We start from the raw sequence: 26,440 nt of genomic DNA on the forward strand, positions 1-26,440 counted from the left end.
AAAATCCCTGTCAACTAATTACATCATTTTTAACACTTCCGGGTCTACTTCTATTGACTAAATTTTTCTCCTGGTATGGGTCACATAATTCTCCTTCTTGGTATGTTTGTTACTTTCTAAAATGTTATGATGGATACTGTGAATATCATATTGTAGAATGTGTTGTTTTCCTTTAAAGATTGCCATATTGGTGCTGGCAGGCAGTTAAGTTACTTGCAGAACAGCTTGATCAAGGCTTGTTTTAAAACTTTGATAGGGCAGATTTAGAATATCCTTTTCTCTAAGGCTAGTTTAGTGCTACTAGTAAAGCATGACTCTTCTGGGATCTCTACTGAATGTCCCAGGTTTTCAAAAACACCTCTTTACTCTGACTGATTGTAACTCAAATTAACTCCCAGCCTTCTGTAAACATTGATAATTGTTCAGCTTAACAGTTCTGTCATTCTTTCCCTGGTCTTGTGTGCTTTGATCTTCATCAATAGACCCATAAGGACCTCTGTGCTAATTTCTGAACCTCTTCCTGCATATCAATGCTTCTTCCCTGGAATACTGCCTCACAGATTCCAACCACTTTAATCTCTCATAACGGCAATCTCCTTCTCCTCAAGCTACTGAGCCTGCACTCAGTCCAGATCCCACCCAAGGCGCTGCAGTCCAAACCCTGACAATAGGAGAGCCAGGGAATCACATCTCTTTTGTTTCCCTTCTCTCAGGGAATAAAGCCCTATGCTGCCTATTGTCTAGTATCTGAAAACTGTTGTTTCATACATTTCTTTCCAGTTTTCTACTTGTTTATGGCAAAGCTGTGATTAAATATCCATGTATTCTTCCATACTCCAAAAAATCCATGAACTTCTGAGAAAAGGGTAATTCTTTTAAAAACAGTGGATAGTAGCCTCACTGTTTCTCCACTGTGTCTCTCCCCATGTGAAAAAAAATACAGTGTGTACCCCTAGGGATCTAATTATGGTCTTGAATATCATCTCCTTTTCAAAAGTACCAGAGCTTCTCAGAGTGATTGATTACATAAATAGGGCTGGATAACTCAAGAAGAATCTGAGACACATTGCATCAGAGGGCAAGGCTGACTTCCAAGGTACCTAGGAAATAACCACTATTATTTTCAATTTCCCTTTAAGATCCAGTCAATATAATAAAGCAATAGAAAAAACTGAAAGTACAGCCACTAGAAATAAATGGGTAATTTTACTGTTACTGTTACTTTCAAGAGATGACTGTCTACCAAAAACCTCAAAAATTTTCTATAGTTTAGTAAGTTGCCTGAATAGAAATGAATATGCAAATATCATTAACTTTCTTACACAGTAAATGTAATGAGGAAAGATCCCTAATCACACCAGTAACAAAACTATGTGATACGTATAATTTTAACAAGGATATGCAACATCATGTGAAGAAAACATAAAACTATCCTGAAAATAACAAAGACTTGAATAAATAATCCAAAAATGGGATTATTAGAAAATCTGCCATATCAATATAAATATTTGATTTTTACCAATAGCTATAAAATGTAAAAATATTATACTGGTATGAGGATAGGTCAAGAAAATAAAACAGCCATTATACATATTTGACAAATGAATAATATATATGGAACCACATCTTAGACACCAATGGGCAAAAGGCAGGAATAGATAATTTACTGATCAACACATGGTTATTAAACATATGAATATATATGTATAATTTAACACATCTAGGGGGCTACTGAAATACTCTCCAAAGACAGAGGCCAGTGGACACCTACTTTGTGCTCTATCCCTGCCTCTTTACAGGTCACTGGGATCTCCCAGGAAGGAGCTTGTGCAAGCATGTAGCACCCAGGATTCTGAAATTCCCGCTTAGGGGATACCCCTTGATCTCCTGGCTCTGGAGGCCAGTGGGACTTGCATTCATGATTCCCAGGGGGCTGTAATAAACAGAAAGACAGTTTTGAGCTGGCAACCACCCCCAGGGCATATCACCAAGACAGAAGACTGAAATATACCACAGGCCTTTCTATCGAACAGGCTTATTTGCTTTTCTTGAAGCTTCACCCTGAGGGGCAGCCTAACAAAAGAGCCCCAAACTACATGAGGCAAAAACCAATAAAACTACAAGGAGAAACAGATGAATCTACTGTAATAGTTGGAGACTTCAACACCCCACTGTCAGGAATGGACAGATCCAGCTGGAAGAAGAAAATCAGTAAGGACACAGTTGAAATCCACAACACCATCAACTGGATATAATTAACATCTACTCACTACTTCATTTAACAACAGGAGAATATACATTCTTCTCTCCTCACATGGAACCCAGACAGACCACATTCTGGGCCATAAAACACACCTTACCAATATTTAAAAGAAGAGAAATCATACAATGTCTGCTCTCAGATCACAATGCCTTTAAACTAGAAATCAGCACTAGCAAAATAGATGGAAACTTCCCCAATACTTGAAAATTAAACAACACACTTCTACATAACACATGAGTCAAAGAAGAAATATCAAGAGAAGTTTTAAAATATGTTGAATTAAATGAAAGAGGAAATACAGTTTATCAAATCTATGTGATGCAGCAAAAGAGGTCCTTAAAGGAAAATTTCTAGCATTGAATGCATACATAAGAAAACAAGAAAGATCTAAAATCAATCATATAAACTTCTACCTTATGAAACTAGAAAATGAACAGTAAATTAATATCAATATGCAAAGAAAAAATAATTAACAGAGCAGAAATCAATGAACTTGAAAAAAGAAAATCAATAGAGAAAATCAACAAAACCAAATGTGGATTCTCTGAAAAGATCAATAAAATGGAGAAGATTCTAACTGGGCTAAGAAAAAAGAGAGAAGACACAAATTACTAATATCAGACATGAAAGAGGGGACATTACTACAGATCCCATGGACATTAAAAAGATAATAAAGGGATAATATCAAAAACTCTATGCCAACAAATTTGATAACACTGATGAAATAAACCAAGTCCTTGAAAGACAAAATATGACAAAATTCATACAAAAATAAACAATATGAATAGCCTACATTTATTAAATAAATTGAATCAATAATGAACCTTTCATAACAAAAAGCACTGGTCCAGCTGGATTTTCTGGTGAATTCTACCAAACATTTAAGAAATAAATCATACTAATTCTCTACAATTTCTTTCAGAAGTTAGAAGCAGAGCGAATACTTCTTAACACATTTTATAGGCCAGCATTACCCTAATACAAAACACAAAGACATTATAAGAAAAGAAAACTACAGACCAATATCTCTCATGAATGAAGATGCAAAAATCTTCAACAAAATATTAGCAAATCAATTCCAACAACGTATAAGAAATATACACCACAACCAAGTGAATTTTGTCTCAAATACGGAAGAATTGTTCCACATTTGGAAAATCAGTTAATATAATCCATCATAAACCAACAGGCTAAAGAATAAAAATCATATGATCATACCACAGTTACAGAAAATTATATGACAAAATTTAATAGCCAGTTATGATAAAAGACCATTAGAAAGCTGTTAATAAAATAAAACTTCCTCAACTTGATAAAGAATATCTTTAAAAAAAAAAACCTACAATAACATTATGCTTAATGGTAAAATTAGAAGCCTTCTTGCTAAGATTGGGCACCAAGCAAGGAAGTCCCCTCTCACCATTCCTTTTTAACATCATATTGGAAGAAGCAATGAGAAAATAAAAAGTACATAGATTGGAAAGGAAGAAATAAAACTGACTTTGGGAGTAATGAAAGCATCATGATTGCATAATATGTCTCTCTTTTTGGCTCCTCTGTTCAACAACTAAATTTTGGCATTCATCTTTGAACAAAAGCACCTCTGTGCAAGTTGTAGGATCAAGCACCATACACCAAGGGACCCAGGAGGAGTCTTTCCCACCTGTGCATCAGGTAATAGGCAGACAGACCTCAGTATAGGCTGTGGAAGAAGCAGGAGCCAGTGAATAGGCCTCAGCCTCTCTTGGTTGTAGTCAGGGAAAACTTGGAGAGTGCTGACTTGGGCAGACACTCATGGACAAGAGAGCCTTGCAGAAGTCTGACCTTCCTGGTAATAGATGCCTGAATTCCTTTGGAGCAAATATATAAATAAATAAGTTTGGACACATTGGAAAGGGTAAGAGTAACTTTTCCAGCACCACCCCTCCCTCAATGTGACACAGCATGAGGCTGAACTAGCCAGCAGTGACCTCTCAGGGGAAAGGGAAAGCAGTGAGTGAGTGCAAAGCTAACCCAGCTATACAGGACATAGCTGGAGAAATCTCTTTCTTTCCCATAGCACCCAGAGTACCGAGACAGCACCTCTATGACTGGGGGACAGATATCTGGAAAGAGGCAGATAAGAATATCAAAGGGCATTAAAGGGACATGGTTCCTGATGAATGCTTTCAGTACTCCAGCAGAAAGCCTGTCCATGAGGTGCTGTGAGAACTTGTGAGAACTTCACCCAAGGTTCAAGAACTTCACCACCACCTGACCCACAGTCACCTCCAATGCCCCAAGTGCTAAACCAACAACTCCCCCCACTTTTTGGCCTGCTCTTTGTATGCAAATTTGAGTTCAGTGGCAAGAGCAAGGTCTGGTAGACATGGGGTGCCCTCAGAAAATCAGGCCAGTGTCCTTGGGCAAAGGAGAAAGCACAATCATGAGCTGTAGCACACCTTCTGGAAAACAAAAGAGAGGTTTCCAGCAGATGGTTTAGTGAGTTTTTAAGAACCATAGAAGACACACAAACTTAAAATTCTGCCACAAAACGGAACAAGAAATGTGGAGCAGAGATATCCATAAAGTTGGAGAAAGACCTAGACATAAGCAAGACCAGTGAATAAAATCTCCCACCTGAAGACAACTAGTAAAGATTTAAGGAGGTGACTACTATTTCAAATATAAAAAAAGCAATGCAAAACTGCAAGGAATATAAAGAATCAAGGAAGTATGTCATTACCAAAAGATAACAGTAATACTCCAGTAACTGAACACAAAGATACAGAATTTATCAATTTAGCTGATAAAGAATTCAAACTAGCTGTTTTTACAAACTCAACTGCCTATAAGAATCAACAGACATACAAGTCAAAAAAATCAGGATAAACACGTGGATAAAATGAGAAATTTAATGAAGAGGTAGAAACGATAAAAAAGGACCAAAAAGAAATTCTAGAGATGAAGTATGAAATAAATAAAAAGAAAAATGCAATAGGTCATCTACAGCAGAATAGACCAAACAGAAGATAGAATTGGTGATCTAAAGGACAGGAATTTTTAAATAACCCAGTCAATGTAGCCAAAGAAAAAATACTGAAAAAGAGAAAACAAATCATATGTGATCTATGGGAAACCATCAAACATACAGATATTAGAATAATTGGAGTTCCAAAAGGAAAACAGAGAGAGGAAAGGGGGCAGAAAGTCTATTTAAAAAAATAATAGCTGAGAACTTCCCAAAATTGGGAGAGACTGAAACATCCAGTCACAAAGCAAATAGATCACTCCATTATCTCAATGCAAAATGACCTTCTCCAAGATGTATTATAATTACATTGACAAAAATCAAAGACAAAGAGAGAATCGTAAAATAAAGCAAGAGAAAAAAAAAGATTGTAATCTACAAATAGAAACCCAGTAGGTACAGGCCAGGACAGAATAAAATGATATATTCAGTGTGTTGAAAGAATAAAAAAGTCAGTCAAGAATACTTTAACTGGCAAACATATCCTTCAAAAGTAAAAGAGAAATAAAAACTCTCCGAGACAAACAAGAACTGAGGAAATTCATCACCACTATACCTGCCTTACAAGAAATGCTGAAAGAATTTCTTCCACCTGAAATAAAAAGATGATAATTAGTAACATGAAAACAAACAACACACTCACAAAGGTAAATACACAGATTTTAAAAACGAAATCTGTAAGGGAATGGTGTGTTAACTACTGAACAACAGTATACAGGTTAAAGGGAAAAAGTATTAAAATAACTATACTTACTATAATTTGCTAATGCATGCACAATATGAAAAGAAGTAAATTTTGACATCAAAAACAAAAAAGGGGGAGATAGTAGGGTAGAGCTTTTGTGTGTGATCCAAGTTAAGTTACAATCAGCTTAAAATGGACTGTTTTATCTATAAGATGCTTTATGTAAACCTCATGGTAACCATGTAGCAAAAACCTATAGTAGATTCACAAAGGATAAACAGAGGGCAATCATAGCATACCACCATGGAAAGTCATGAATTCATAAAGAGGCAAAAAGAGAAGGAAAAAAAGAATAAGGGAACTAAAACAAACTACAAAAAACAGCCAAAAAGTAATGAAAGAGATGGCATTACTAAGTACTTACATATCAATAGTTACCCTAATACATGAAATTAATTAATCAATCAAAGGTCAGAGTGGCTGAATGGATGAAAAAACAAGACCCAACTAAGTCTGCCTTCAAGAGAATCACATAGCCTCAAAGAGATGTAAAAATATCCCACGTAAATGGAACCCAAAAGAAAGACGGGGTAGCTATACTTATATCAGACAAAAAAAGGCTTTAAGCCAAAAAATGGTAACAAGACAAAAAGAAGATCATTATGTAATTATAAAGTGGTCAACTCTGCAAGATATAACAATTGTGAATATACACACCCAACATCAGAGCACCTAATATACTAAGCAAATACTGAAAGGAGAAATTGACAACAAGACAATAATAGTAAGACACTTCAATACTCCACTTTCAACAATGGAAAGATAATCCAGACAAAAAATCACAAAGAAATGCTGGACCTGAGCTATACTTCATACCAAATTGACCTAACAGATACATATAGAACATTCCACCCAAGAGCAGCAGAATACATATTCTTCTCAAGTGTACATGGAACATTACCAAGGATAGGTCATATAAGCCACAATACAAATTTTAGCAAATTTAAGAAAATTGAAAACATACAAAGTATCTACTTGACCAACACGATATGAAACTAGAAATCAACAGCAGGAAAGCTGGAAAATTCACAAACATGTAGAAATTAAACAACACACTCCTGAACAAACAATAGGTCAAGAAAGAAATTAGAAAGGATATTTTAAAATCTTAAAACAAATAAAAATGGAAACAACACAGACAAAAACTGGGGTTCTGTAAAAGCAGCTCTTAGAAGTTTATAACAATAAATGCATATATTAAGAAAATATAAATAATCCTAAAATTTATAAGGAACCATAAAAGACCTAGAATTGCCAAAGCAACCCTAAGGAAAAAGAACAAAGCGGGAGGCATAATCCTCCCAGACTTCAGACAATATTACCAAGCCACAGTAATCAAAACAGTGTGGAACTGGCACAAAAACAGATATATCAATCAATGCAACAGAAGAGAGGCCAGAAATAAACCCACACAGTTATAGTCAATTAATCTTTGACAAAGGAGGCAAGAATATACCATGGGAAAAAAGACAGTCTCTTCAGCAAGTGGTGCTGGGAAAGTTGGACAGCTTCATGTAATGAATGAAGTTAGAACACAGCCTCAAACCATAAAAAAATTAAACTTGAAATGCCTTAAACACTTAAACATAAGCCTAGAAGAGATAACAGGCAAAACATTCTCTGACATAAAGCGTACCAATGTTTTCTTAGGTCAGTCTCCCAAGACAATAGAAATAGAAACAAAATAAACAAATGAAACCTAATCAAACTTACAAGCTTTTGCACAGCAAAAGAAACCATCAACAAAATGAAAATAAAACGTACAGAATGGGAGAAAATATCTGCAAACCATGTGACCAACAGGGCTTAATTTCCAAAGTATACAAACAGCTCATAAAATGAAATATTGAAAGTTTATAGCAATACAGTCATACAGCAGGGGAAAAAAAATCTCAAGTAAGCAACCTAACCTTACACCTAAAGCAACTAGAGAAAGGAGAAGAAACAAAACCCAAAGTTAGTAGAAAAAAATAAATCATAAAGATCAGAGCAGAAATAAATGAAATCAGAACAAAGAGACAACAGAAAATATCTATGAAACTAAAAGCTGGTTCTTTGAAAAGATAAACATAATTGATAAACCTTTAGACAGACTCATCAAGGAAAAGTAAAAAAAAAAAAGGAGAGGTCTCAAATCAATAAAATTAGAAAAGAAAAAGAAGTTACAACTGACACCACAGAGATACAAAGGATCATAAGAGACTATACAGGCCAATAAAATGGAAAACCTAGAAGAAATGGACAAGACTGTACCAGGAAGAAATAGAAAATATGAACAGACCAATCACAAGTTCTAAAATTGAAACTGTAAGTAAAAAACTCCCAACAAACAGAAGTCCAGGACCAGATGGCTTCACAGGCAAATTCTACCAAACATTTAGAGAAGAGTCAACACATACTCTCTGAAACTCTTCCAGAAAACTGCAGAGGAAGGAAGACTCCCAAACTCATTCTGTGAGGGCACCATCACCCCAATAGCAAAACCAGACAAAGATATCACATAAAAAGAAAGTTACAGGCCAATATCACTAATGAACATAGATGCAAAAATCCCCAATAAAATACTAGTAAATCGAATCCAACAAAACATTCAAAGAATCATATACCATGATCAAGTGGGATATATCCCAGGGATGCAAGAATTTTTCAGTATCCACAAATCAATCTGTGTGATACACCACATTAGCAAATTGAAGAATAAAAACGATATGATCATCTCAGTAGATCCAGAAAAAGCCTTTGACAAAATTCAACACCATTTATGATAAAAACTCTTCAGGATGTGGGCATAGAGGGAAAATACCTGAACATAATAAAGGCAATATATGACAAGCCCACAGCTAACATCATACTCAATGGTGAAAAGCTGAAAGCACTTCCTCTAGGATCAGGAATAAGACAAGGATGTCCACTCTCACCACTATTATTCAACATAGTTTTGGAAGTCCTAACCATAGCAATCAGAGAAGAAAATGAAATAAAAGGAATACAAATTGGAAGAGAAGTAAAACTGTCATTATTTGCAGATGATATGGTACCATACATAGAAAATCCTAAAGGGGCTACCAGAAAACTACTAGAGTTCATCAATGAATTCAGTAAAGCTGCAGGATACAAAATTAACACATAGAAATCTGTTGCATTTCTATACACTAATAACAAAATACCAGAAAGAGAAAATAAGGAAACAATTCCATTAACCATCACATCAAAAAGAATAAAATACCTGGGAGTAAACCTACCTAAGGAGGCAAAAGACCTGTACTCCAAAAACTGTAAGATGCTGAGGCATGATATCGAATATGACACAAACACATGGAAAGATATACCATGTTCTCTGATTGTCAAAATGACTATACTACCCAAGGCAATCTACAGTCTCAATGCAATCCCTATCAAAATACCAATGGCATGTTTTGCAGTTCTAGAACAACAAAAAAAATCTTAAAATCTGTATGGAAACACAAAGACCCTGGAGAGCCAAAGCAAGCTTGAGAAAGAAAAACAAAGCTGGAGGAATCAGCTCCCTGACTTCAGACTATATTATAAAGCTACAGTCATCAAAACAGTATGGTACTGGCACAAAGACAGACTTACAGATCAATGGAACAGGACAGAAAGCCCAGAAATAAACCCATGCACCTATGGTCAATTAATTTGTGACAACGGAGGCAAGACTATACAATAGAGGAAAAACAATCCCTTCAATAAATGGTGCTGTGAAAACTGGACAGCTATGTGTAAAAAAATGAAATTAGAACATTCTGTAAGACCATACACAAAAATAAGCTCAAAATAGATTAGACCTAAATGTGAGAGAGGACACTGTAAAACTCTTAAAAGAAAACATAGGTGGAACACTCTCTGACATAAATCAAAGCAATATCTTTTTTGATCTGTCTCCCAGAGTAATGGAAATAAAAACAAAAATAAACAAATGGGACCTAAATAAGCTCAAAAGCTTTTGCACAGCAAAGGACACCATAAACAAAACAAAAAGACAACCCATAGAATGGGAGCAAATATTTGCCAATGATGTGACCAACAGGGGATTAGTCTCCAAAATTTACAAACAGCTCGTGCGACTTAATATCATCAAAAGAAAACAACCCAATCAAAACATGGGCAGAAGACCTAAATAGACATTTCTCCAAAGACAACATACAGATGGCCAAGAGGCACATGAAAAGAAGTTCAACATCGCTAATTATTAGAGAAACGCAAATCAAAACTACAAAGAGACATCACCTCAAACCAGGCAAAATGGCTATGATCAAAAAAATCCACAAATAATAAATGCTGCTGCAGAGGGTGTGGAGAGAAGGGAACCCTCCTACACTGTTGGTGTCAATGTAAATTGGTGCAGCCACTATGGAGAACAGTATGGAGGTTCCTTAAAAAACTAAAAATAGAGCTACCATACGATCGTGCAATCCCACTTCTGGACATATCTCTGGAGAAAAACATGGTCCGAAAGGATACATGCACCCCAGTGTTCACTGTAGCACTATTTACAACAGCCAAGACATGGAAGCAACCTAAATGTCTATCAAAAGAGGAGTAGATAAAGAAGATGTGGTACATATATACAATGGAATATTACTCAGCCATTAAAAGGAATGAAATAATGCCATTTGCAGCAACATGGATGGACCTAGAGACTGTCATGCTGAGTGAAGTAAGTCAGACAGAGAAAGAGAAATATGATATTGCTTATATGCAGAATCTAAAAAGAAATGATACAAATGAACTTATTTATAAAACAGAAACACTCACAGACTTAGAGAATGAACTTATGGTTACCGGTGGGGAAGGGTCGGGGGAAGGGATAGTTAGGCAGTTGGGGATTGACATGTACACACTGCTATATTTAAAATGGATAACCAACAAGGACCTACTGTATAGCACAGGGAACTCTGCTCAATATTATGTAACAACATAAATGGGAAAATAATTTGAAAAAGAATAGGTACATGTATATGTGTGACTGAATCACTTTGCTGTACATCTGAAAGTAACACAACATTGTTCATCAACTATATTCCAATATAAAATTAAAAGTTTTAAAAAGAAAGAAAAAATACATGCAGCCCAATATTCACTGCAGCACTATTTACAATAGCAAAGACATGGAAGCAACCTAAATGTCCATCAACAGCGGAGTGGATAAAGAAGATGTGGTACACATATACAACGGAATATTCCTCAGCCATAATAAAGAATGAAATAATGCCATTTGCAGCAACATGGGTGGACCTAGGGATTATCATACTAAGTGAAGTAAGTCAGAGAGAGAAAGACAAATATCATATGATATTGCCTATGTGTGGAATCTGAAAAATGGTACATATGAACTTATTTACAAAACAGAAAGATTCAGAGATGTAGAAAACAAACTTATGGTTACCAAAGGTGAAAGGAGGTGGGGGAGGGATAAATTAAGTGTTTGGGATTAACATATACACACTACTGTATATAAAATAAATAACTAATAAGGACCTACTGTATAGCACAGGGAACTCTACTCAGTATTCTATAATAACCTATATGGGAAAAGAATCTAAAAAATAACAGATATATGTATATGTATAACTGATCCACTTTGCTGTACACCTGAAACTAACACAACATTGTAAATCAACTATACTGCAATTAAAAAATAAATAAATAAAAATAAAATAGGGGTGTTCTACTATCACTTGAGATTGACAATCCAACCTTCTATCCACTGCACTTTTACTTTTTTGGTATGGGAAGTAAATTGGCCTCATTGGGGGAAAAAAAGAAAAGTCTATTACAAAATGAGGGATAAAACCAATAGTTTTCCCCCACCCTATATATTCATAGACACACAAACTTTAGCTTAATTATCTTCCCATAACGAACAGGTTAATGTATTTATTGGAATATTTAATACCTCTGAAAAGTGCCCAACTGTAATAATAAATTTGTTAGAGTCATCAGCAATTTAATTCTGTATAATGTCTTCTAAAACATATGGCTACAAATTTAGTAACCCAATTCAGCCCCACATTTTAAGTAGATACATGTCCTAGCACAAAGTAGGAACCCAATAAACATTGAATAAATTAACGAATGATGCTGAAAAGTGTCCAAGAGAGGTGATTTGGGAAAACACAAATCATGTGCTTACTTACTCCATGTCCATTGCACTTTAGTGAACACTTATATGATCTGTCTGCAAGTATCCTTGATTCTACACATTCACGATTTACACAAATCTAAAGAGAAACACATACAAAATTTTTTTTTCTGAGTTAGAGGAGTACAGTTATTGTAACATTACCATCAGTAATTTTATAACATAAGACCACAGACATTCAATGCAGTAATTTCCATTAAGTACTGCTTTTGCTGTAACCCACAAATTTTTATATGTTGTATTTTCATTTTCATTTAATTAAAAATATTTTTCAATTTCTCTTGAGATTTCTCCTTTGGCATAAGTGTTATTTAGAAATGTGTAGTGTAAGCTACAAATATTTGGGGATTTTTCCAATAAGTCTTATGTAAACTATGGGCTTTGGGTGAGGATGATGTAATAGTGTAGGATTGTGGATAGTGTAGGTGTCTGCACTTCTGTGGGGTAAGTGGTTATGGGAACTCCCTGTACTTTCTGCAACTTTTGATGTGAACCTAAAACTTCCCTAAAAAATAAAGTCTATTTTTTAAAATAAATTTTAAAGAAATGATTCAGGCTTCTGGTATTCGGTTCCCCATTTAAGGAGTTTGGAAGTTGACACTCCATCCTAACAACAAGTAAAAAGTTGAACAGACTGAAGAAGCAACAACTCTTTTAGGATCCATAAAAGAAGTGATTTGGGGGCAAACCACTGCCCCCAAACTGGAGAGACAGACAAGCGAACACAGGGAGTCACAGCTTACCAGAGAAAAGATTCACAAGCGGAAACCTCCTCAGGTACCCGTGCCAGCGTCGGAAAACCTGAACTGTAATTGATGAATTGCTGGAGGCTCAATACAGACACCTCTGAGAGTTAGGAACTCCAGGAGAGCCCCACAATTTTGTGAGATGTACATCCAGGAGCTCAGCCAGGTTCTCACAGTAAATATTAGAGAAAAAATTTTCTTGTATTCTGGCAGGAGGAGGGGAAAAGGAACCATTTTGAAGTAGCCAGAGCACTCTGTTCTTAACAAGGCTTGCCCTCAGGAGAAACTAGTTAACTAGAGCCTAATCTGGTGATGTTTTATCAGAGCCTAACTGATCTGGGGGAAGGGAAATACCCAATTTCAGTCAGCTCTAACCTTCCGTGTGTAAGAAGAGAAATACCCAACTCCAGCCCACTCCAGCCATCCTGTCCCATCTAAGGGAGGAGAAAAAACATGAGAAACACTTGTGAAGTTCACAGTTCAGAGGCACAGGTTCACTGAAAGACTCAGACCTGTTCATAGGACTAAAGAACACTTCCCCTTCCCACAACACCTCACCACCACATTTCTAAAGATCTATTTACAGCAGTTCTTTTATCTGGTTCATCATGTCCAGCTCTCAAGAAAACAGATAAGGTTATATACTAAAAGCTAAAAAACACAATTGGAAAAATGGAGAAAGTATCAGAACCATACATGTCATGGATACTGAAATTATCAGACCAGGAGTTTAAAACAACTATGATTAATACGCTAAGGGCTCTCATAGATGAAGTAGACGGTATGCCAGAACAGATGGGACATGGAAGCAGAGAGACAGCAATCCTAAGAAAAAAATAAAAATAAATGCTGGAATGAAAAAAAAAAAAACACTGTAACAAAAATGAATAAATGCCTTTAATGGGCTCATTAGTACACTGGAAATAGCTGAGGGAAGAATCTCTGAGCTAGAGGATATATCAACAGAATCCTTGAAAATGAAAAAGCAAAAAGAACAAAGACAAAAAAATAACACAGAATATCCAAGGACTATGGGACAACTATAAAAGGTATAACATATATGTAATGGAAATGTCAGAAGAAAAAGAAAAAGTAACAGAAGAAATATTTGAAACAATAATGACTAAGGATTTCCCCCAAATTAATGTCAGACACCAAACCACAGTTCCAGGAATCTCAGAAAACAATAAGCAGGATAAATGCCAAACAAACAAACTAACTAACAAACCCCTACACTTAGGCATATTGTGTTCAAACAGAAAATCAAAGAATATATTCTGAAAAGAGCAAATTTTTTTTTTTAAACCGTACCTATAGAGGAACAAAGATAAGAATTACATCTGACTTCTCCTCAGAAACCAGGCAGTCAGAAGAGTGGAGTAAAATATTTAAAGTATTGACAGAAAAAAATCCCCAACTTAGAATATAGAATTCTATACACTGCAAAATTATCCTTCAAAAGTAAAAGAGAGATAAAGACTTTTTCAGACACACAAAAATGGAGGGAATTTTTCGCTAAGAGAGCTGTCTTGCAAGACATGTTAAAAGAAGTTCTTAAGAGAGAAGGAAAATAATATAGGTCAGAAACTAATAGGATGTACAATAGCTTTATGTAAACTATTTTCTTTGTGTAATAAGCATGTGTCAATGTAGGTTGATCAATTGTAACAACCATACCACACTGGTGGGTGATGTTAGTAACGGGGAAGACATGCCTGTGTGGGGCCAAGAGGGCGTGTAGGAAATCCCTCTAACATACTTTCCGTTTTATTGTGATTCTAAAATTGTCCTTTAAAAACAGTCCAAAAAAATGATTCAGGGCAGGGAAATGGGAAAAACAAATGAAACAAGACTGACATAAAAAAAATCAGAATCAAATAATCACTTTTAATTACAATAGCTTGAAATCTAACAAAGCCATCCCTAAGAGCACATTTTAAATAATATTCTGTATTACTGCACATATTGAAAGTTTGCATAGAAAGAAAATCAGTTCAATAATCAGGAGTTTCACTAAATATGCGCTATTATTCGAGTTCCTAAGAAAGATATTAGAAGTTTTCATTAAAATATACTACAGATATCTAACATTCTATTATGGAATGTATTAAACATCCAAATATTAATTCTTTTAAGTATAAAGTATAATAATCAGAGGATTAAGGATACATTCCCAACTCCCTTATTTCTAGCAATATCAACTTCCCTAAGTTGCAGTTTTCTTAAATGAGTACAATAATACTTTTTCTAAACTATTTGAGATTTGTTTCAAGGTTAAAATGAAATAATGTATGTGAAAATGATTTCCTTTCAAACATGAAATCACAACACTCTTCAGAGAAATGGCCTCACAAAACCCTTTCTAAACCCCAACACCCTAACCCTTTTAAGCCTTTAACGTGTTCAGTCTTCTCATTAGTTCTTGGCCTCCGTGGTGTGTCTAACAACTCCTTTTAGAATGTAGAGATTTTGAAGTAAATTTATTCCCTCTATTGTTTTCTCCAGATTTGGTTGGTTAGTCTCATAGATAACAAATTATAATAACAATAAATAATAATAGCCAACCTATATTTAGCTCTTACTATGTGCTGGGCATTGTGCTAAGCACTTTATACTATTATCTCATTTAATCTTTGCAATAACTCCATAGAGTAAATGTTATTATTATCCCCACTTTACATACAGTTGTGATATCTCAGACTGGTTAGGTAACTTTCAAAATGTCAAAAACTAAGAGGTGAAGACTGATTCTTAGCAGCCCCATCTAAGTTGTGCTCTTATCTACTGGGCCGCAAAGAGACATATATTACTAAGTGGGATTTCTTCTTTCTTCTCCAAGAAGAAAAGTGAATTTCCATGTTATGGAATATTTAACTACAAGTACAAGTATTCCCAAGATTTCTCTCTTCCCCACTCCAGCCCCAGAACACTTGGATTTTCCTTGCTCACAACACTGGAATTCTAATGGGGATCAAACAACTCTCATTTCCCTCAGAGACCAACTGAAGCTTATTCATTTTCTCCTTAACCAAATATTTAAGTTTACAAAGCACTAGTAATTAACTGCAATATTTATTAAAGGAATTAATAAAACTAGATTTTTAAAAATAGATTTTAAGTCATTTACCCTCCCAGTATCACAAATAGAGCCACTTTTGACCATCATTGGATCTTCTCCATCTGTCGTTGTGTAGTGCATAGTTATGCATACAGTATTTCGTACAAAAGCATAAATCACAGAAGCACCGTCTCGAAGGAAAGGAGTTTGAAAGGGGTAGGTGCAAATTAATCTGCCACATATAAGATTCCTGCAAACATAAGAAATTATATGATTATTATGCATTAGGCATTTATTAGGAATGCATCAGATTGCTTTCTTTGACAAAAAAGTAAAAATAAACAATGGTTCTCCATTTATGGCAATATATCTAAGGAAAATGTAACACTTTAATGCTAACATTTAAAGTAAAAAGTAAAGCCATTGATACAGGCTTAATAAGCCTGTAGCACAAGAAAGATGCCAAGGCTAGAGATTTTGATTTCAGATTTACTCCCATACACATGTGATACTTGAAACCACTGGAATGAATGACATATATAGAGAAAAACTAAAAAAAGAATCTTACAGAACACAAGAGAGATTATCTTTAATATTTGCATAACATACCTCCATGCACAAAATTTATATCTGCTTCTTTCTCTACCACAGTTCCCAAACCTATCAGTTTGAGACTGTATTTCTTCATAGCAGGCAAATGGAGCATTTTTTGAACCTGTCAAAGTTAGAAATATATTTGGATTAAAACTTCCTTTTTTTCCATCTTCCTCAATTTCCTCATATATTTATGTTTCTTATGCTGTTTTCTCTATTATTATCATCTATTCAAAAGTTTCCTAGTGACGTAAAAAAAAAGAAATGATTAAAGTGAAAAGTAATGCTCATGGTTATTTCTCCTTTTACTTCATTTTCAGTCATTTTCATCACAAAAGATATTATGAGGATAGGGGAGAGCTACAGAAGTGTAAACCTTGAGAGGGCTCTGTGAAAGAAGACAAGAGAGAGAAAACTATACTTGTTCTCCTAGATTCTGAGTAGGAATTTATAAAAAGCCAGGTGTATAAAAAAACCTCATTAAAGAAACCTCATATCTTCAGAAAGTCTGAAGTGAAGGGACCAAAATTGCCAAACTATAAATTTACCTATTTTTCCTTCATTCCTATATTAGTTTTTTTATCATTGTGTAAAAAATCACCAATATATTGACACCTTAAAACAAAACCCACGTCACAGTTTCTGTAAGTCAGGAGTCTGGCAAAGCACAAGCAGGTTTTCGGTTCAGGGTCTCACTAGGCTGAAATAAAGCTCTTGGCTGGGGTTACAGTCTCATTTGAGGCTGGAGTCCTCTTCCAATCTCACTCGTCGTTGGAAGAATTCATTTTTTTGCACCCATTGCTCCATTGTCTTACAATCTGCCAGGGGTTGCTCTTGGCCCCTCAGGTCCTACTCACACGGCCCTCTCACAACAGTGGCAGCTTATTTCTGCCAAGCCAGCAGGAGAAACTTCTGACATCTTCCATCTTCTAAAGGCTCACATTATTAGGTGAGGCCCCATTCAGAATGATCTCCCTTTTGATTAATACAAAGTTGACTAATTATGGACCTTAATTACATCTTTAAAATTCCTTCATATTTACTATATAATCTAATCATAGGAATGATATTCCATCATATATTCACTGGTTCTCCCCCAACTCAGAGAGGGGATTATCCAAGAAATGTACACCAGAAGAATATTGGGGGCCATCTTAGAATTCCACCTAGCACAGTTACCTTCTCCAAAATGAACCTTGCTAAGTCTAACTGCCCATCTATAAAATATAAAAGTAGGTAATAATACCTTCCTCAGTGGATTGTTATGAAACTTAATTAAGATGATGTTTATTTAGTCACTCTTTTTTTAATTAATTAATTAATTTACTTATTTTTGGTTGTGTTGGGTCTTCGTTGCTGTGCATGGGCTTTCTCTAGTTGCGGCGAGCGGGGGCTACTCTTCACTGCGGTGCGCGGACTTCTCATTGCAGTGGCTTCTCTTGTTGCAGAGCACGGGCTCTAGGCTCACAGGCTCAGCATGGGCTTAGTTGCTGAACAGCATGTGGGATCTTCCCGGACCAGGGCTCGAACCTGTGCCCCCTGCACTGGCAGGCGGATTTTCAACCACTGCGCCACCAGGGAAGTCCCATATTTAGTCACTCTTAATTCCCATCTAATCCTTCTCCATTTTCTTTTGAGATTAAGAAGGTTTCTCCTATTTACCAGCTCCTTCTATGATTTACATTTTCCCCACTATCCCCTTTAATTTTTTACCTTCTCCTAATTCTATCTCTTCCCACCATTTTTAAACATTGGTCCATCACAGGTGCTTGTATACATACCGTGAGGACAGGTAGTGGTATTTCTGAGTATTCACAATGTTTATTAGCTCAGTTGTGAATCTGAGAATACCAGGTTAGGAATGTTCTTCATCCAGGCCAATTTTTACTCATTCAAATAGTGCTTCTAAACGTACCAGTGAGCCCTGTATTTAATTTCTCCCTTGAAAACCCTCTCTCATTAGTGTTAGGGACTTTCTTTCAGCTCAGTCTGGGTTTTCCAAGGTGATATGATATTTCCATATCACCTTGGAAAAGGGCAACACTTTGAAAATGTGAAAAAGGGCAACACTTTGAAAATGTGAAATCACATGTCAAATATTTCCTTAAACCCAGTATACTGACCAAGTCTACAAAGTAAGAGAAATTTCCCTTCTATAGTCCAAATAGTGTATTTAGATTCCCTCTAACCTATTATCAAATGCTATGAGGTACCACAAAATAGTAGATGGACTTTCATAGATGTGCATGGCTGGTACTAGGTCAGTAAATGTGGGTGCTGGAAAACTACTGCAAGTAGTTTAGGCAAGACTCATAAATAGCACTGCAGAGTAGGGAGTTTGAGGTTTTACTCCCTTGACCACTACCAGAGATGACTAGTTTACGTTTCCAGTTACATGGACTAGAAGGCCACCCCATCTCAATTGTAATAAAGGGAGCCATTGAAACGTTAGCTAAAGTTTTATCTTTCATAACCTGACATCTTTCTCACCTCATCTCATGACTAATAGGCATTTGCAACTTAACATATCCTAAAACCAAATTCTGTTTTACACCCTAGGCTTCTTTATAGGACCATTAGTCAACCAATGTTCAGGCAAAAACTTAGGAAGAATTCTTGATTTCTTTTTTCCCCCCTCACTACCTGCCTCTACCATCTAATCCAAGTATTATGGACACTGACCCTAAATACAGCCTGAGCATGACCACTTCTCATCTTCTGCACAGCCACCACTCTAGCCTGTGCTATCATCAGTTCTCTTCTAATATGCTACCATAGCTTCTAAACGACTCCCCACTTCCACTCTCCATAGTACATTCTCCATATCGTAAGTCAGAGTGATCTTTTGAAAAAATAAAAATACATCAGCCTCTTACTTAAATATCTCTAGTGGTTTCCCGTTACATTAAGAATAAAATCCAATTTTCTTGCCATGGTCCTTACTCAGCCTGGTTCACTACCTTTCAGCCACACTGCCTTTCTTTTCATCCTTGAACTCACCAAATTCATTCCTAACTCAGAACCATAACATTTGCTGCATTCCTCTGCCCAAAATGCTCTTTCCTAAGATCATCTTCTGGCTTCTTCTTAATATTAAAGTTTCTACTCAAATTTCACTTCCTCACAGAAACCATCTCTGAACACCCTGTCTGAACAGCCTCACCTTCATCATCAGTCTTTTTCCTATCACTCTGTTTGCTGTTGCTTTGTTTGGGGGATTTTTTTGTTGTTGTTATCATACCATTCACCACTAATGGAAATGATTATATTTATTTATTTACTTATTTACTAATTTTTTATTGTTTATGCCTGAACCCTTCACTGGAATATAACCTCCATAAGAATAGGAATCTTTTTTTTTTGTCTTTCCCATCACTGGGTTTCCAGTCCTAGAAGAATGCCTCACCCAATTAAGGTGATAAATAAATATTTATTGAATGAATGAAAAAAATCAACACCTTGGGGAACATATTCCATGATCTGTCTTTCTTATGGAGTTTGACATCCAAAATCAAAACCTCCAATAGGAATTATACCTATTCTATTTGAAGCAATAGAGGTTTTTAAAGATTAACATTTGAAACAAACTCCTTAGTGATCTCTCCCAAATTATGTTTCCAATGTCACCTCACTAATTTCATTAGTTTCTGTTTTGTGGCCTTCTAAATATTTTTTATTGAAAGAGGCAATATCGATTCCACATTTTTCAAATAACTTGTAGATAGAACCAATTTAAAATTTCCACAAATTCATGATAAGAAGTAAGAGTTGAAATTTTTTCCTCATGGCTCCTAAAACAGTCCTAAGAGATATTTAAGATAAATAAGCATAAACTTACTTATACAATCTGAAGCCACTTGAGCTATATAATTCTTTTCCATCTCCAATAAACTATAGATTATTACTGTAACACTAGCTGAAATAATGGAGAAATAACTATTTTCAAAGAAGTCCAGGAAATTCATCACTAATTATGAGAATAACAAGAGACAGATTAAATGAAATATTTATTATATTGGCACTCAAGGAAGAAATGTAAGTGAAGCTTATCTCTCTATCTCTTGTTTTCATTTATGTTTACACTCCATCTTCATTCTTCTGTCTCATTGAGGCTCATCTTGTTCCACGTGGTCAAAAACATAGCTGCCCCAAACTCTGGAGCTTTATTTATGATAATTTTGAGTCCTTAGAGGGAAAACTCTCTTGTTTAACTGTCTAAAAGTCCCAGAAAAGAAACTCAGAACCTCCCCAACTCCCTTAGCATGACTTAGACAATTCACCTCAAAACCCACCAACTGTAGCAAGGTTGAAGAGTACTGCAGTTAGACTGGGTCTGGTTAGGTACCCGCTACTGTCCAACAAAGTATAAACAGGGGTATAAGACCAAACTATACTAATAACATATTTCCCACAGTAACCATGTGGATATTAAGCAGTTCCTAGAAAGTGGTACTAAGAGGAAAATCCTACCTGAGGCCTCTGCAGAAAAAGATGGATCTAGAAGCCTACTATGAAATCTTGCCTCTTAACATCAATAAAACAGTTTATGATACTCTGATCTATACTAACCTCTGCCTTCTCTACATAAACTTTGGTACTCCAGAAAAAACATGACTACTAGAAAGCATAAACTGTTACCATAACCTCAACTTTGGCTAACTGTGGGCAATTGGGGGGCAATTGTCCCCCAATATCCATTCCTTCTTTCTTCCATTCAGTAATAGAACTTTCTTGTTAGCAGGGCACACAGACACCAAGCTAAAGAAAACATTTTTCAGACTCCCTTGCAACTAGATATGGTATGTGACTAGGTTCTGGTCAGTGGATTATGAGTAGAAATTATATGCAAAACATCCAGTTAATGGCATTAAGTGCAAGCTGGTTACACTTCCATTTCTTCTTTTCTCCATTCCATGGGCTAGTATAAATGTTTTGTGCTGGAAAACTACCTTCTACCAGCGACACAAGGGATGACGGAGCAAAAAGAAAGACGACAGGTTCCTGAAAAATGTCATAGAGCAAAGCTGCTGAATCATCCTTGGTGAATTGCCTATCTCTGGAATACTATATGAGAGAGAAAATACAGTCTATCTCTTTTGAACCATTGTATTTTTAGGTATCTGTATAATAAGTTTATTCTCTAACTAATAAAGAGGATTGCCATTATAGTAAACCAAATGCTTTAGGAACGGGTGTCCCATATAAAATGTATTACACCAGATGCCATGGTTCACTAGTAACAGGGAGACCAGATTGATCCAGACTGAGCTCCAAACTGATCCACAGTGTTCAGAGGACCAGTGGGAGCACAGGTGGTCAGCTCTACCCAATATCTGCATTGCAGTCATTGAAGAGTTTGCAGTACTGAGTCCAGTGGGATCAGCTGTTAACATAGGCAATCTTACATTTTAGAAGCGATTATTACCATTCATGAGATCAAACAAATTAAGCTCAGTTGAATGACCACTTTGAATACTTGTAGTTTCCATTACATAATTCCTGAAACTTCCTATTTATCTTGGTCTCACTTTTATGAGATTCTATCATAGCACTATTTCTTTTGAGTTCTAAGACACTTTATTTTTTCCTCAGATAAAGGTACAAGCACTATATTCAGAGAGCCACAGTTCCTATCTCCCTATCTCCCTTATATCTGTCATATCAATAAATGCACTACCTATAAAAAATTTTCTAGGGACCAAAGACAGTGGGCCATCCTCTATACCAGAATTAGAAATGTGTGACAGACTTTAAGCCTAGGTGTTCGGGGCCAAATATTAATTAAATGGATTGACTCCCTGGGGATACTAAATTTCAGAAAATAATTTATTGGTAATAATTTATTGGTAATTAAATGGTAATTTATTGGTAAAGAATATAACTTATTGGTAATTTATTGGTAAAGAATTTTTGAGTCCTTGATCTCTCTTGGTAAAATTAACCTGGACATTTTATCAAAAACTAGACTAGGACACACATCTACTTCTCTGACATTTAAAAAACTCTCATTGAGGAAGAGATCAGCAAGATGGCAGAGTAAGAGATCTCTCCAGCCTTCGTTCCCTCCCCCACAACACACAAAAACAACAGCTCTCCAAAAACGAAAATAGCCCTGGGAGGGGCTCAAGGGTACGATTAAGAACCTATAGCGGGCTTCCCTGGTGCCGCAGTGGTTGAGAGTCCGCCTGCCGATGCAGGGGACACGGGTTCGTGCCCCGGGCCGGGAAGATCCCACATGCTGGGCTCAAGGGTACGATTAAGAACCTATAGCGGGCTTCCCTGGTGCCGCAGTGGTTGAGAGTCCGCCTGCCGATGCCGGGGGCACGGGTTCGTGCCCCGGTCCGGGAAGATCCCACATGCTGTGGAGCGGCTGGGCCCGTGAGCCATGGGCGCTGAGCTTGCGCATCCGGCAACGGGAAAGGCCACGACAGTGAGAGGCCCACATATCGAAAAAAAAAAAAAAAAAAAAAAAGGAGACTAACTGGACAGAAAGGACCACTGGGTAGATGACTTAGGGGACATACTTGGAGAGAGCCAGGAACACAGAAGGGTGGAGACTATCAGCATCTGTCATGCAGTGGATGCCACCACCGTCCCCAGTGGCCTGCTCTCCAGAGGACACAGCAGAGTTTGCCAGGAGGGCCTCCACAACAGCCATGGACACCCCACAGCTTTCACAGTCGAGGACCCCACAGGGCTCACCACAGGAGGACCCCAGCAGCCCGCTCCACAGAGGAAACTGGCAGCTTTCACTATGAGGCTATCAAGAGCCATCTCCACCCAAATAAGAAGATGCTGCTGCACCCCACCCAGAAAGAGCTGCTACCGTTCTGGCCAAAGACCAGGGCTGCCCCTCCACCCCAAATGCTGCATATGCCCCAGACCCCAGAGCCAGAGCTGCTCCATGGGCACCCAGTCACCAATCCTGTGTGCTACCCAGAGCCTTAGACCCTGGATCCACTGTTGCTCAGCAAGCACATGCTTTCCAGGCCTTGCCTCCATGGATGTTCCAGGTGTGCCCATGCCTGAGACAGAGGAAAACATTCAGGAAAAGCCTACAGGTAATATCATACAGCTAATACTATACTTATCTAACTAAGTGTAATATGAAGCGTTCTCCATCTAAGAGAACATCGCTAAATCACAACGTTTTACTAATTTCTTACTACTTTCATTCAATATTGACCCTATACAGTGGAGTAAGGAAATAAAAAGAAGTAAATAACCTACATACTGGAAAATAAAAAGTAAAACATTCTTTATTCTCAGAAGACATGATTTTGTGTGTGTGTGTGTGTGTGTGTGTGTGTGTGTGTGTGTGTGTAGAAAATCCAAGAAAGTCAACAAAAAATACTGGTAGAGCTAGTGTGGTAGGTGTCATTATCAAATTCCAGTGATCTCTGCGAAATATAGCTTTTTAGACAAAAAAGTATATAGTCAGTTTGCTTCTAGCAGTAAATTTCATATCATCTTTGCCAGCATTTGTATAGGAAGAAATAACTCGGAAAGCGCTGGATGTTTCATTAGTTACCAGGCAATATACAAAATGTGTTGTAAATTTTTTTTCTTATGATGATTCATTCTGAGCAAGTGCTCTGAATTCTTATTATATAATATTTTTTCCATTTAACAATTGTTCATCTACATCATAGTATAATTCTCTATTCTGTGATGACCAAGTAGAATAAGATTTCTCTATATTTAGTAGGCATCATTATGACTTACTATATCAGATCACAGATAAGGGGTCAATATACAAAAATCGATTGTATTTCTACATATTAGCAACAAACAACTGGAAAACCAATCTTCATAAAAACAACACTTTTTACAATAGTACCAAAACCTAAAATGTAGTTAGGATTAATATAAAATAAAGATATTAAAAATATGTTCACTAAACTACAAAATTCTGCTTAAAGAATCATGGGTTGCAAAACACAATATTGTTAAGATATTAATAATCCAGAATTCATCTATAAATCTGACACAACCTCAATCAAAATTCTAGGATGCAATTTTTTTTTTTTTAGAAATTGGCAAGCTGATGTTAAAATTTATATGGAGATGAAAAGGACTCAGAAAATCCAAAGCAGTATTGAAAAAGAATAAATGAAGTTGAATGACTTATACTACCTAATATATAAAGGTTTACTATCAACTACAGTAATCAATAGCATAAGGATAAACAGATTGATGTAGAATAAATCTAGAAATGGAACTATATTATCAACTGATTTAAAACAGAGATAGCAAATCAATGGAATGCAAAACTAATAATCTTTCCAAGAAATAATGATTTAAAAGAAAAGTTAGGTTCAAGGTGAAGATGGTGGAATAGGAGGAATTGGAGCTCACCTCTCCTCACAAATACATCAAGAATACATCTACAAATGGAACAATTCACACAAAGCACCTGCTGAACACTAGCAGAGGACCTCGGACACCTAAAAGGACAAGAAAAGATCCCAGTGTAACCAGGTAGGACGAAGGAGAGAAAAGGAAGAAAAAGAAAAGAGGAAATGGGATGGGACCCACACCGCTGGCGGGGAGTTGAAGGAGAGGAGAGGTTACCGCACCTGGAAAGGCCCCCTCACTGGTGGAGAGATATGCTGACAATTAGCTGAGACAGAAGGGGAGCTGCGAGGGCTATCAAAGGAAAGTGCAGCAACCAGTCTGTGGCAGGCAAGAGAGAGCGAGATTTACACAGATGGTCCATGCCACAGCCTGCAAGCCCCAGGGTGAAACGGGTGTCTGCCAGTGCCAGAACATGGGGTTTGGAGAGCAGACCCAGGGAGAGGAGGGCTGTTGGCTGCTCGGAGACAGCCTGAGGGGACAGAAGTGAGGAGCTCTGCAACTGGAAATGCTCTTGGAAGAAGCCCGGACCACCACAGAAGTGAGGAGCCACTGTTGAGTGATGCATGAAGGGCGGGTCTGCCATCACAGCCTCTCTCCCCACACGCCAGCCCATGCCACCACAGGCACTAGGAGGGGCTCCAACCAGAGTGAGCATGAGTGCCCCAGTTGTTTCCACCTTATCCCCCTCCCATCTGAGTGAACACGCATGCCACAGTCAGTCGCTGCCCCAGCCCCTCCCGCCGAAACAGGCCAGCATGCCCCCAGTTGCTGCCTTCGCTCCCACTCGCCTGGGCAGTGAGCAGATGCCTGAGGTAGCCCACATGCAGAGGTGGGGCCGAAACCAAAGCTGAGCCCCAGGGGCTGTGCAACTAAGAAGAACTGAAATCTCTCCTTGCAGCTGCACAAGCCACGGATTAACCACCACGATCAGCTTGGTAAACCCAGCACCTATAGAACATCTGAAGGGACAATGAGTGCTCCCACAACTGAGACGGATCTAGCTTTAGCAGCTGTGGACTTTGTGGGTATGTACACGCAGGAGCTGGGCCAGGTCAAAGTCTGAGCTGCCTCCATAGTGCCCACAGCGGGTCCAAAGACCTACCTAGAGGCCTTGGAGTGTCTCCTGGGGAGGTGGAGGTTGGCTGTAGCTCACCTTGTGGGCAAGGACACTGGTATCAGAGGCCCCAGAGAATTTTATTGTTGTTGTTTTATTTCTTTTTTTTAATTTTCTGGGGTATTTTTGTTTTGGGGTTTTTGTTTTTTTGTTGTTGTTTGTTTTCTTAGTTTATTATTTATTGTTTGTTTTGGGTTTTTTGTTTGGTTGTTTTCTTGGTTTTTTTTTGTTTTCATTGGGGATTTTTTTTGGATTGTTTTTATTGTTTGTCTTGGTTTTTGTTTCTCTGTTTGTTTTACTTTGTTTATTTGGTTGCACAGCACAGCTTTCAGGATTTTGGTTCTCCAGAAGGGATCAAACCCAAGCCCCCCGGGGGGGGGGGGGGGGGG

General features: G+C 37.1%; 1 protein-coding gene across 1 annotated transcript in view; it reads right to left on the reverse strand.

Annotated features, from left to right (window-relative positions):
- Nucleotides 1-26,440, reverse strand: part of ADAM32 (ADAM metallopeptidase domain 32) — a 184,217-nt gene that overhangs the window by 35,261 nt on the left and 122,516 nt on the right. The window contains exons 14-16 of the mRNA XM_007469793.1: nt 16,595-16,700; nt 16,055-16,235; nt 12,177-12,260 (exon numbers count right to left, since the gene is read on the reverse strand). Coding sequence (XP_007469855.1) covers nt 12,177-12,260; nt 16,055-16,235; nt 16,595-16,700 — 371 coding nt within the window. The remainder of the gene's footprint in view (nt 1-12,176; nt 12,261-16,054; nt 16,236-16,594; nt 16,701-26,440) is intronic.

The sequence above is a fragment of the Lipotes vexillifer genome, unplaced genomic scaffold (genome assembly GCF_000442215.2).
Source record: "Lipotes vexillifer unplaced genomic scaffold, Lipotes_vexillifer_v1.1 scaffold1383, whole genome shotgun sequence".
NCBI classification, from domain to species: Eukaryota; Metazoa; Chordata; class Mammalia; order Artiodactyla; family Lipotidae; genus Lipotes; species Lipotes vexillifer.